The following is a 14,480-nucleotide window of genomic DNA, read 5'->3' on the forward strand; positions in this document are numbered from 1 at the left end:
AGTGCGAACAAAAGTCTGTATAGGCTAATTTGATATACAATTTTCATGTCGGAAAGCATACTACCCATTCATACACGTAGTTCTATAATATATTTTTATGCATGTATTTATGTGTTTAATCTAAAAAATTTAGTGTATTTGAAGCAATGCAAATTAGAGATTTCTGAGCCAGGAGGATAGAATTTGGTGTCCCTTATAAAAATGTTCCCCCAACACTCTTGGGGTAAATATTTTTCTCTCACTTTAGGCCCTCTTTTCTTAATACTCGAGCGCAGTGTCTTCCTGAACAGGCAACGAATCCATTGAGATAATTGAATCAACTTTCTATGGAGGGTGTCAGTACGTTCCTCTACAACAAAGTTTTTATTTCTTTTAAATGTAGCACAGTTCACTTGCTAAGAAAAAAAATATCTGACAAAAACTACAAAATGAGCATTCGGCATCATTTATTTCACTGGTTTATTGGGTATTTCACAATGCGCTACTATGCGGTACATTGCAATTATTACAGCATACAGAGAATCATCAATAGTTTCGTGGCTACGTAAACCTATTAAACTATTGCGAATGTCTAGAAAAAAGCGAAAACAAACCACACGAAGATTCAAATGAATGAATGCTCTAGAAGGAATTCCAAGCAGATATAATTTTTCAGATTTTGGGATATCATAGCGGTTTTTCGACAAAAAAAAAATGAAATTTCTAAAACGGCTTCGCTGGTGTCAACAGAAGGTCTAGCTGAGCCTTAAGGTGGAATCCGAACTACTCAACTGAATACTTTGGTAACGACGTCGCCTTGAAATCAAGGGGTCCCGAGTTCGACACCCGGTGGATGTGCATAGTGATTCGGATTCCACGTTAAACTATAGGTCCAGTCACAATTAACCTCTCTGTGCATAAAGTGGACTTAAAACAATGAATCAATGAAATGAATACTCGAATAGGATGTAGAATCTGTCAAGTCTTGATTACAAGCTGAGTGAGGGTCATTCTCATCAATTTTAATATAATTATAATTAGCATATTATTGAGGTATCGTAAGAGGTAGGTAAGGTGAATACAACATCCCATCATATGTCATTAATAACGTAACTTTCGTCAATTCCAGGTATGCTACAAGCTTTGTTTTGGAGAAGAGCGGACCATCAACCTTCGAATCCTATTACGACGCTGGCAGAAGAGGCCGCAGTGGAGACAACTGCCACCAACTCTACGAGAGATGTAACGAGGTTTAACGCAAATGCTACAGGACAGGCGCGACTGCATCAGTATTTCTAGACAATGAGGACAGAGAGACTTAACAACATATGAAGATACAAAGAGACTGCAATTTCATCAATAATCATTGACTACTCACTTGTTATTAATAGCCGTGGCAGCACGTCTATACGCTGCTACTCCAAAAAAAAAATCAATATTTATTTATACTTTAATTTATTAGGCTACTAGTTTCATGTAACGTTCATATTTTCTGTGTTAGGAACAGTCGGTGTTCCTTGTGAACTCGAGAGGCGCGGTGCGTTTTTCTTGTTTCGGTGTCGAGATATTAGGGACAAAGGAAGATCCACATACCCTTAAGGAAGTTTTTTCAGAGGGGCAGTGCTGATTTATTGTTGTATGTTCATGATAGGTATTAATTCCTTCTTGTTCTCCTCTCTTTCGAAACCAATATGACTCGTTCCAGTTTGTTTAGTGACGTATTAAGGGTCATTGTTTTCATCCATCCGGCGCTCGTGCAACTAAACAAACTGCAGTTTATAAGCAGGCTCCAGCAATTGATTCTGACTTCTGTATTGTCAGTGTATGATGATGTGTTTGATCCTGAGATAACTACACCGTCATACCAAAAAAATATATATTATTTTTCTATATTCCAAAGAGGAGGTACTAAGTCCATTGTGAGACGTGGATATCCATAGAGGGTTCATTATTCTGGCTATTCTCAGCAAGATATACCCTTTGACTCAATTCTTCCTTGCATTGCATCAACTGTGAATTGTATGTATGGGTGATGAGTATATTTTTGTGAACTGTGAGCGCGGAATGTATTCGTGTTGTATGACTGAACAGTAGATTAGTAAATGCCTGTGTATAGTTGTGAATGTGTATTTTGTGTGCTATATTAGCTATGTTATTATTGTTGTTAATTTTTTTAAGAATTTCTCAATATTGCTCATATTCATCCTATAACAGATATTCTGTATTTGCTATCAACAAAAATTCCTTTGTGCACAAATTTACTCATCATGGTCAATCACTCATTATCTTTAAAATTTGATTTATACTCTTTGAGTGATAACCATATGCAAGGGCAGAATTTTGTACAATATAAATGTTTAACTAAATAAAGCTGAAAAGTTCATCTAAACAAATTGTTGTTTTAAGTTCTTGCATACACAATATATTCGAATTTGACTTTCCAGGTTCAAAATATGATAAGTGCAATATATATATATATATATATATATATATATATATATATATATATATATATATATATATTCGCATGGCATGCCTAGAGCAAGGAAAACTATACCCTCTCTAACGTAAGCTAACTTAATCTATTATTTTACTTATCCGTTCCTTCTTATCCACTTTAATTTTGTTTTTATTTTGATGCTAGTAAACATAATTGGAATACTGTACAGATCGTGTCTACACTTACCACTATTTCATTGAAAAGTGATAAGGTACAGCATCATTTCCGGTTTCTAACAATCTCATTTACTCTCATTGGAATCATTATAAATGTTTTTTTAATTTAGAATAGGAGCTAGTACTTAAAAACTCCATTGAAATATTTATAACAAATAAGCCAATGTTGTAAAATATGACATTTCACTTAACAAGAGACTATACGCATTATACACAATGGACTCCCTTATCATTCGAACTCGGATAATTCGAATTACTCGGTAATTCGAACAGAAGTTTATTACCCTTGAAATCATCTTTAGTGATACATGTTTTCGTTAATTCGAAATTTGAATAATTCGAAGATTTGTGTCCCCCTTTGCAGTTCGAATTAAAAAGAGTCCATTGTGCATAATGCTTGTTATCTGTAAAAAAAAATAAAAAAATAAAAAAAAAATAAAAAAAATAGTACAACTCCAAATGCAACAGGACAGGATAAAGTAGACTTTCGTGCCACTATCTGCGTGATTTTCATTTTGAAAATTTTACGAAGCATTGCTACATAATGTTGAATTTTGATGCTAAAAACAACAACCTGAAGTAGCTTTGCCTGTAACCAATGTATTCTGTTTGATGCAGGGAGGCTTATTGAAGTCGTCATCATCACTGAAGGGATACATAATCAACAACCATATACGCTACTTTTAAGGTATTAAATGTGGCATTATGTAAAATATACCCTATACATATTTATGTCTACCTGTGTGTATTCTTATTGTTCGTGCACGTACACATTTTAGACTTGTATCACGAATTGAGATGAAATCGAAAGTGGTGCCATTTGTCTAAGAGGATTATCCAGCAGTCCTATAATCTCGTAGAACTTAGACTTAATTATCACACCATCGTTTGAATCCAGTGGTGTACAATTTCATTTCTCGAAGAGCTATTTTCTTCCACCTGGTACAAATTTTTATATGCCTTCATTTCATACACATTCCACGACCGTATTGCAACTTTATCTTAGGACAATCATAAAATATTTGTAGCACTACAAAGTAAGAATTTTATTTTTAGGTTCGATGTCATTTAGGCTCGAAAAACTAAAGAATTGGTTCTGACTACTTCAGCACTTAAGGACTAGAAATTTTAATTGCAATATATCAAAATACTCATTGTGTTCACATCCTACATACATGCACGTATTATTACGTCAAATCGCATTACGAAATATAACAGTACGAAATACAACACAGTTGGCAACTTCATGTTCATTGCCTTTTGTAATCAGAATTATCTTGTACAGTCACGGACACTTCTGGGTTGTAACGATCCCAAGGATACCCCAGAAGTGTTCTTGACTGTGCCCCTATAGTTTGCAAAATGACAATATTAGGCAGTAGATTATAGGCGATTCCTGTGAATCGTGAAATGGGTTGTCTGAAGAGCTTCCGATTCAACAGAGTGAAATTTTATGTTTCCCTTGGGACCAAACAGGCGTTTAGCTGCACTACTTCTTGCACCAACTATGACCACAGATGCTGTTTCTTGCAGAAGTCCATCTACAGGACATAAAGAAAACGCCACAGCTTTTTTTCCAGCCTGGCAATGCAAATCCTCATCTGTATCATTACATTCGAAAAGAGGATGATGCATTGTGGTGTAAAAAAAAATAGCGCTTGTTTGTTTGTTCTTGCGGGCGGAAAAGTCGTTTACCAGGTAACGGTGTTGTAATTATGGTTACCGTTCAATGTAGGTCTCGAGGCCACGCTGAAAAGGCTGCATGTCGTGAACCATGTTCGGCCGCTCGAGTCGATCCACCAATGGCAACATTCGACGCGGCGGCCACAAGAATGAGGAAGTGGTTCGTTAACCCCAATATTTTGTTACCTGCCTCCAACCTTGAACTTTTCAGCGGGGAAAACCGTTTCTTCTTGGAATGCAGGAGGATGGATTTGGGTGCAACAGCTGCTGATGACTAGCTACTCTGCAGTTGCCGCTTGTCCCCTACTTGGTCATTGTATTCCTCTCCTACGGTCTGCCTGGCGGCTGATAATATCTTGCACGTAGGGGCGTTCGGCATACCTGGCAGTCTGACCTTGAAAAGCATTCTTCCCGCCTCGGTCAAGGTTTTCACAGGGCGCTTCCCTCAAAAATTCCAGTTGTGGCTGTAAACACATCCTATTCCCCGTCCACTGCAAGAACGAAGGGAATGTAAACAAATGCTTTTGATGCGGACTGTGAGAAATTCTATTGGTTGTTCGAATGGCAGCTGTTTAAATGATTGATTGATTAATTTGCTTTATTTTACTTCGCTTTTGTGCCACATTTGGCTAATCGCAAAGATGAGGATGAATGGTGAAAGTATTCAAATGGTTAAAGGGCACATACCACACAAGTCCCACAGAGGATTATGCTGGTTATGAGTTCAGACTGCAAGCCACGTTAGTCTGCGCAATGCAATCTACGTGGAAGAGAGATTGATATGTGGGCAGTGGTGGATTCAGACGTTACAGTTGGGATGGCAAAATTTCAGTCAAGTGACTCACCTCACCGTCAGGGGTTTATCCAGGATTTTTCTCTTGGGGGGGTGTTGGAAACTTTTGGGGGGGTGTAAGTTTGGAGATGTTAAGTGAATATTTTGGACCGTTTCTAATTCAATTTGTTCATAGATGTTTCCAGAGATTAACCCCCCCCCTTTTCCCTTCACGTAACATTTCAGTAAAAAAGATATGTCAAATGCAGGAAAAGATGGGAAATATATTTTGTGATAATGTTAACATTTCAGTCTAACATTTCGAGTATTGCTTTCCGATAATGTTCACTACTTGATTTAATCAATCGTTAGACAAAAGACACGAGATGACATTGAAAAACACAAAATTTAAACATATTATTACCAGATATCATTTCATGCAATTCTTAAGCTAGTTATAAAGAAATTAGGAACACTTGCGCAATATTCTCAAACTGTATTTGTATGGTTCTTGTCATAGGTGTAAGTCGGAGTTCATCTTAGAGGGTGGCCAATTCATTGATGAAATATCAGTGAGAATGCATTGCATAGGTGTGCGCGCACTTGCATGTTTGAATACAGATATAATATGACCTAAATAAATGAATACACTGCGAGCGAAGGGAGCAAGAAAATTTTTAGAACCATTTCTTTGCAAACTGATAATGCATATTATTAATTAAACATAGCGACAATACTTTTATTTCACAGTATCCCACGATGTTTACTCTTTACAATCTTGCTTTGCTCGTTCGGTGTCCTCTTTACCTAAGCACATGCACCCTGCCCCCTCCTGTTCTAGCTTCAGTTAGAAAATATGCATAATTTTAATAGTTCTATGTTGCGAGTGAGTTACAAATACTGCTGTTGTTTTCAAATCTCTATTTAAACAATGATTCACAAACTGAAATAAAGTAATGAAACTATATAGTATTTAGAGCATGGTTATGAAGACTTTAAAATTAGTGGGAAGTTGGGATGCAAGTTGATAGATGCCTGGTATTGCTTTTGAACGAAATCGGTCAAGCAATTTCATATTGAAGTCCTATACCCTTACAAAACTTTGGAAAATACTATTCACGCTGTTGAGAGTTTATCTTTCAAATACTGGACGAGAGACACTATGGAATTAGGAGTCATGTGTATCTTCGCCTTAAAAGAAAATAAAAAAAAACATGTGCAAATAAACATATGGCATGTTAGCTGCAAAGGGAAGGTAAGGAATTTTCACTTCTAAATTGAGGTAATGTTTTATTTTCAATTATTTAAAAATTGAATAGCATTTATTTCACTTTCCAGCACAAGGAACACAATGAACCAAACAAAATTTTTATCTCCACGTTTTCCAGCAGGCAGTGAGTGGCAAGCGCCGTCGTGCCCCCACTGGTGCGCCTATGGTCAGATATAAATTTGGGATTTAATGTAAATTAAATTTATTTTTATGTTTAATTCATCATACTTCCTTTGCTTATTCTTAAAAGTTGCAAAAATTTAAATATGTCATTATGTCAGGGAACCGACTACATAAAAAGAGGAAGACAATTTTTACTAAATCTATATCATTGCAAACTGACAATAACTTTAATTTAATAAGATGCCAGTAATTTTACAGGACACCACGACATTAACGCTTTTCTATTTTTATCCTTCTTGCTTGTTCGACACCCCATTTGTCCTTAGCTCCAAGGCAACCACTTCGTGCGAACCCCCCCTTTTTTTACAACTCTCTTTCTAATATATAATTTCATTTACAAAGGTAAAAAATCTTAGAGCCACAAAAATGGTCGCATACATCAACTATAGACTAGGGATGGCCAGATCCGGATCCTGGCGGATCCGAAATCCCGGATCCGGTTGGTTCCGGATCCTAAAATTTTTCAGATCCGGTACTTTCGGATCCGGATCCAGAATTTTCGGATCCAGATCCAGAACTTTCGGATCCGGATCCAGAATTTTCGGATCCGGGTCCGGAATTTTCGGTTCCGGATCCGTTTTGCCATCCAACATGCGCTTCCTTGGAAAGTAAGAATGTGTTTATAACATATTGTTACCTGCTAATATACATATAATATACATACATACACACACATATATATATAGCGTGTGTGCGCGCGTGCACGATTTGTAATTAATTAATACACTTACAAGGGAGGTCTAAGTCTACCCCTCCGATTTCCATGAAACTTGGCAGATGAGGAGAAATTGAAGTGGGGATCTGACTCCGAAACCACCTAAATATGGCATAGGAAGAAACAGGGGGCATAGGGCCTCTCTATACACCTGCCAAATTTCATGGGAATCGGAGGGGGACACAGGGGTTAGATGATCCCCACGTCAATTGGTCCTCATCTTGACATTTGAGGCGGGTTTTGCCCCCTAAAACAGTTTTTTAGCCGAAACAAAAAAACACGTATTTCTTCCTTTGGGCCCCTCTATACACCTGCCACGTTTCATGGAAATCGGAGGGGAACACAGGGGTCAGATCCCCACTTCAATTTGTCCTCATCTTGACATTTGACGGGAGGTTGCCCCCTAGAACAGATTTTTAGCCGAAACAAAAAGACACGTATTTCTTCATTCGGGCCCATTTATACACACACCTGCCAAGTTTCATGGAAATCTGAGGGGGACACAGGGGTCAGATCCCCACTTCAATTTGTTATCATCTTGACAATTGACTGGTTTTGCTCTGTAAAACCGTTTTTTAGCTGAAACACGTATTTCTTCATTTGGGCCCCACTATACACCTGCCAAGTTTCATGGAAATCGGAGGGGGACACATAGGTCAAATGCCCACTTAAATTTGTCCTCATATTGACATTTGAAGGGGGTTGCCCCCTAAAACAGTTTTTTAGCCGAAACAAAAAAACACGTATTTCTTCCTTTGGGCCCCTCTATACACCTGCCACGTTTCATGGAAATCGGAGGGGAACACAGGGGTCAGATCCCCACTTCAATTTGTCCTCATCTTGACATTTGACGGGAGGTTGCCCCCTAGAACAGATTTTTAGCCGAAACAAAAAGACACGTATTTCTTCATTCGGGCCCATTTATACACACACCTGCCAAGTTTCATGGAAATCTGAGGGGGACACAGGGGTCAGATCCCCACTTCAATTTGTCCTTATCTTGACAATTGAGTGGGTTTTGCCCTGTAAAACCTTTTTTTTAGCTGAAACAAAAAAAACACGTATTTCTTCAATTGGGCCTCACTATACACCTGCCAAGTTTCATGGAAATCGGAGGGACGCAGGGGTCATTTCCTCACTTCAATTTGTCCTCATCTTGACATTTGAGGGGGTTTTGCCCTGTAAAACCGTTTTTTAGCTGAAACGAAAAAAAACACGTATTTCTTCCTTTGGGCCCGTTTATACACACACCTGCCAAGTATCATGGAAATCGGAGGGCGACACAGGGGTCAGATCCTCACTTCAATTTGTCCTCATCTTGACATTTGAGGGGGTTTTGCCCCCTAAAACAGTTTTTTAGCTGAAACAAAAAAAACACGTATTTCTTCCTTTGGGCCCGTTTATACACACACCTGCCAAGTATCATGGAAATCGGAGGGGGACACGGGGGTCAGATCCTCACTTCAATTTGTCCTCATCTTGACATTTGAGGGGTTTTTGCCCCATAAAACCGTTTTTTAGCCGAAACAAAAAAACATGTATTTCTTCCTTTGGACCCCACTATACGCCTGCCAAGTTTCATGGAAATGGGAGGGGGACACTTAGATAACCTCCCTTGTTAGTCTTATACATTGTAATTATATAACACTGCATATATTATAATGTTTTATTTTAATTTGTAAAACTGTAACTGTAGAACAATTGTATAATTTTTGTATAACATTTCTATCTTGTTATATGTGTTAAAGGTTTCATCCTGGAATGGAATGTCTCACATTTATGTCTGTTTTCATTTCCAATACATTCGAATGAATACATATTCGTTTCAATGGCATTTACAAAATCACCTCTGACATTTTATGTTAAAGAAGTAAGATTATTTTTGTGCACGAGTGTGTTAGCCGATGCGTAGCAAAGTATTTTAGGAACAACGCTTGAAAAAAATTCTTGTAGGACTAACTAATAAAAAATGTATTTGTAATGGAAGATCATAATACCTTTTAAGGTGTGGTAATATAATAATGGGATTGAGATACGAAACTCTCGGATCCGGATCGGGATATAGATCCGAAACTCTCGGATCCGGATCCAGATCCGAAACTTTCAGATCCGGATCCGGATCCAGATCCGTAACTTTTGGCTCCGGATCCGGATCCGTTTGGTCATCCCTACTATAGACGTCAATGAATCACTTCTGTTCTTTATGAATTACTTGCAGTTTTATAGCGAATACTCTGTCAGTAAATTTTATATTGGTACTTTATGAATCCGTTGGGAAAAATTATACCTACATATAGTGTCACTGCTTCTCTACTCACCCCTTTCAGTTTCTTTCTGTCTGATTCCATTCTCTTTTTCAAAATCCCGTATCTTCTTTAACCACTTTTGCAGTAAAGTTTCAGACATTGTTACACTAAGCAGAACGACAACACACGAACTGAGATGCTACACTAAGATTCTGACCTAAGGCCTAAGGCATTTGACCATTCTCTTCTCTACCACTCCAAAATCATCCATCTCGCCCAAGTTACAGAAAATAGTGTTGCTAACCATAGTAACACAATTCACTCTAAGAAGTGAAACCTGTATCTTTGAATATCTTCCCTTACTTTTATCGTACATTTTTCACATGAAAGAATCGAAAGGAAAATGCAAAAAAGGTAAAGTGTTCCCCTGTGCATAGCACCACGCCATGAAGGCGTATAGGGGGTGTGGGGGTAACGCCCCACACTTTCTTGATCCGGTCGTGAGTGGGGGTGATGTGATCAGCATCACGCCCCTGACCGCCTTTACCCCCCAGGGTTTCCCCCAGGTACCCATGTTATTCGACGCTGGGTGGGCGCCGGGGCCGCTTCCACCGTTAGAAAAGTTCCCGGATTTGAACCGGCCGGGGAAATGCAACGCTATATAAATTTCATTGACTCAGGGGTTGAATTTACAATCTGTAACGTATTTAAGAAATATTTATTTAGGTATTCAAATGCTGAACTGTCAACACTGTGTGCGGTATGTGCTCCCTGGAAGGAGGGCTAGAGGTCAGTTTGACATTTTCCAGATGGCAGTGTTCCTTCCAAAGCCTTGTCAAGGAAGCTGGTGTTTCCAGGAAATAACCATGCTGAAAATTCCACCCTCCTTCTTTGACACTTTGGTTGTAGTTGATCGAAAGGTCCATTGGACTACGCTTCTTGTAGAGCTACAAATGGTTCCTTTATGTTGAAGTATTGTTATTCTATTGTTGATATAAAAATCCATACTTACACCCCCCTACGGGGGGGGGGGTGTTCCACTTTTCTGCTTGGGGGGTGTTGGTAAAAATTTGGGAGGGTGTTGGGGGGGTGTTAGGGGGGTGTGGATAAATCACTGCTCACCGTGTATCCTAAACCTTGGCAGTTAGCCCCGATCTAGACATCCCGTTAAACTCCTAATGGCAGCTGTGCAGGAATCTTGCGCGTAGGAGTATAGCGCATGTGATAAAAGCCATGCCATATTGATATTGTGAGACCTTATATTATGAGCTGTATAGCTACGATCAATATATTCATGCGCAAAATAACACCATAAATAGCTCCCAAGAAAGGAACTACTCCTCAGTAATCTTGTTGTTTGTTAGCATTAACTTAATCTTGCAGTGGATGGAGAATAGAGGTGGGTGGATGCTAATGGATTACGTATTCGGTTGATTTAGATAAGGAATTATGAATTCGAACCCCAACCATTCCCAGTTGAAATATCACAAGCTGAACATTATATATTTCAGGCACTAAGTAATATACAGCAACTATATTTCATGGGCCATTGAGACAAGCCGACACCCCCGAGTTCGGGACGACAAAGGTACCGGCGCTCCTGTTCGCAGATGATGTGATTCTGATCTCAGAGACAAATGCCGGCCTACAAAGGGCTCTGGACGGGTTAGGAAGATACAGCAGAGAATCCTAACTGCAAGTGAATCTAACAAAAACAAAAATTATGGTGTTCAAGAACGGATATGTATATGGAAAAGTCGAAAGGTGGACTTTCAGAGGGCAAGAATTGGAAAAGATAAAAAGAATAAAATACTTGGGACTAGTTCTCACTATGGCAGGGACATGGACAAGAATATGCAAACGGTACAATACATTTTGTGGAAACTATATCGTACATTATTAATAGGGTCAATAGGGTACGGGAGGGAGATATGGGGAGCAAAGGGGGGCCATGTACTAAACAGAATCCAATGCACATTTTACAAGAGGGCTTTGCATATCAGCATGGGCACTGCAAACTGCGGCGTACTACGGGGACTTGGACTAGTCAGGGAGCATACGTGGGGCATGTTGAGGAGGGTTAAATACTGGGCGACATTAATATCGAGAAGGGAGAACTCGGTAAAAGGGCAAGCGCTGATGCAACAGGTGCAAGGGGAGGAAATGGGAACATTGGCGAAAGAGATCAGAGGCAAACTATACGAAATTGAGCTAGGATGTATCTGGGAGGGGTAACACGTCGACCAGGGGACATTGCAATTAGTGAAACAAAGATTAGAGGTTATAGATAGGCAGGAAATAAAAGCGGAATGTGAAACTAAGAGATCGCTCGAACTTCAAATAAGGGGACTGCGGGAATGGGGACAAGTAGCGTACACCAAGAAGGTGAGCATGGTGGCAAGAAAGGGGTTGGCATGGATGAGGCTGGGGGGATGGAGACACAATACAGTAAAAAATTAGGAAGGGAGATATAAATGCGTATAATACAATGATGATGATGGGCCAGAACATTTATTCTTAAGTCAGGACACGCGCGTTCTGCAGGAGGAGAAGCTACGCAACATAAGCTTGGAAAGTATGTTCGAATCAACTGTAGTGCAAAGGAACATGGAACTATTGGAAAAAGTGGGGGTATATTTACAAACAATTAGGGGGGAAAGAAGTGTTGCACAGAGACGGGATAAAGAAGAGGTATAAGTGTTAGTTTAAGTGAGAACAGTTAAAACAACCAGAACTGCTATTTAACACCTATACGGAATGTAATGGAAAGTGTAGTCTGTAAGGAAAATCATAGTTGTGTAATAAGAATAGATGTAGGTGCGCACAGCCGATGGCTCGCACATGAAACGAGCAAAAAATACTTACTTACTTACTTACAAGAAATGAAACATAATATTGCACTTGTGGATGTTTTATATTTTATCAATTTGAACAACTTGGTTTGTTTGTAGCATAATTACTTGAAACACTAAAATTTTCTACTTTCACGATGGATAAAGATCTAATCAAGTAACATTATTACACATCCTTGAATCCTTCTGTAGCTATAGGCGTTTTTAACAAGTTTTTTTTTACGAGCATCTTATCCTACTTATCGTTCAAACTTTAGGCTGATGTAAACCAAAGCAAAAATTCAATTTCCCAAGACAATCAAGTCAAATCCTCTGTCTATGTTAAACATCAAATAAGTTTTCATCTTTTGGTGATGAAGAAAACAATTTCATCTATCATGCTGCAAAATACTCTACCATCATTGCCCATAACTCTGTAAATCTAAATTCTAAACTCCATAACGCAACAACCCTCTGAAGGTCAGAACCTGCCAAGCGACTTTTCCATTAGGTGGCGCATGGTCAGCGCGTCGAGTCCCATCGCCGCTATAAGTCTAATTGCTTGAAATACTTCTCTCCCCCCCCCCCCCCAAGAAAAAATATCTTGGTAGAGCTGAACAGAATTCACATTTACACTTCCCATAAAAATTTCTTCGCCTCTCTGCAATGTGGTCAAGCTTTTTGTATTTTTTCATACGTTAGACTCACTACTTCTGGTTTGTATAGTTTCATTACTGGAACTGAAACAATATACATTTTGTGTACATACACGATATGACTTAGGAACATAAACACGAAATATATTTTTTACCTTCCTTGAAAATATTAATAACTCAGTTTTTATGTCTTTTTATTTTATAACCTTACTGAGTGGTAAAAGTATTGGCTATAGTAGTACGAGATGAGTTACTTGGGAACAATTCAAATTGCTTTTCCATTGAGGTGAGGACATCTCTGATAGCGGGATTATACGAATTTTCTTAGCTAATTTCGGATTCCCTGTCTATGTGATGATGGTCGCTCATTTTGATTTTGAGCTACTTGGCAGATATAGTTATTTGAATGCAGTGGCGTAGCGAGGGGTGGCCGAAGTGGGCGACAGCCCGGTGCCTCGTGTCCCATGGGATTGATACGAAATATGTAATAAATAAAAGTGAGAAAAAAATTATGGAACAGGCTAATTTATGTTGGTAATAAAATTAAAACTTTATGTTTTTATCTGGTTTTAAATTCTAGTTAAACGTTATAATTTGAATAAATACGTTAAATCAGGGGCGTAACATGCAGGCCGTCTACCAGAAAAGCCTTTCTACAAAAAAATCATATAGTATTTATATGTATGGTGCCAAAAACCATACAAGCAATTTAAGCGTTTTTTTTAAAAATAAAACGATTTAAATACAAAAAAATCAGATTTATATAAACAAATCATCAAAAATCATTTCTTTAAATAAAAATCATGATTCTTATCCACCCTGGTAAAAATTATTGACGTATTTCTCATGTGAAATATTTACGCAAAAATTCACGATAACTTTCTTGGACATTTCTACCCATTTAATCTTTTCTTGAATAAAAAAACACTTTGTCTTGTATTTTCTTCTTTCTCTTGACCATGCACTCCCGATTTTAATGAGTTAACAATAAAGTACCTCCAACTGCCTCGAAGCAAGTGTGAGGCATTTAAATGGTTGCGTTGTTCCCTTCCTTCCTATAGCAGATCCGTACCCAGGATGTGAACAAAGGGAAGATCCGAAATGCTGTTGGATTTTATTTTACATCGATTTTCTTACACTTTTGACTAATCGCGACGATGAGGATGAGTGATGATATGATGAAATTGATAAAGGAACACTCACAAAGAACACCCATGCACAGCCCGGTATTTGAACCCCGGAGCCATGGCGTCGTAGCGCCTTGTGCTAACCACTCCTTCACGGTGGCCGGTGATATACTGTTAGGGTATTAGATGTGATCACCAATATTATATTAGTATTGCAGCTACTGCTAAGTGTATGTACACCCAACGGCAAAAGTAATATGTTCATTACTATTTTCATTCAGTCTGTTCTTCATAGATCGATGATAAATTGGTTGAAACAAAAAGTCCATCTAGCAGATGTCA

At 38.5% G+C, this 14,480-nt stretch overlaps 1 protein-coding gene across 3 annotated transcripts in view; it reads left to right on the forward strand.

Moving 5' to 3' along the window:
* The window catches only part of LOC145978609 (uncharacterized), a 37,513-nt gene extending 35,147 nt beyond the window's left edge, over positions 1 to 2,366 (forward strand). For all 3 annotated transcript variants that reach the window (XM_083111333.1, XM_083111334.1, XM_083111335.1), the window contains one exon: positions 1,109 to 2,366. In XM_083111333.1, coding sequence (XP_082967459.1) covers positions 1,109 to 1,235 — 127 coding nt within the window. In that variant the 3' untranslated portion in view covers positions 1,236 to 2,366. The remainder of the gene's footprint in view (positions 1 to 1,108) is intronic.
* The last annotated feature ends 12,114 nt before the right edge of the window (positions 2,367 to 14,480 follow it).

The sequence above is a fragment of the Lepisma saccharinum genome, chromosome 25 (genome assembly GCF_977018435.1).
Source record: "Lepisma saccharinum chromosome 25, izLepSacc3.1, whole genome shotgun sequence".
Taxonomy (NCBI): domain Eukaryota; kingdom Metazoa; phylum Arthropoda; class Insecta; order Zygentoma; family Lepismatidae; genus Lepisma; species Lepisma saccharinum.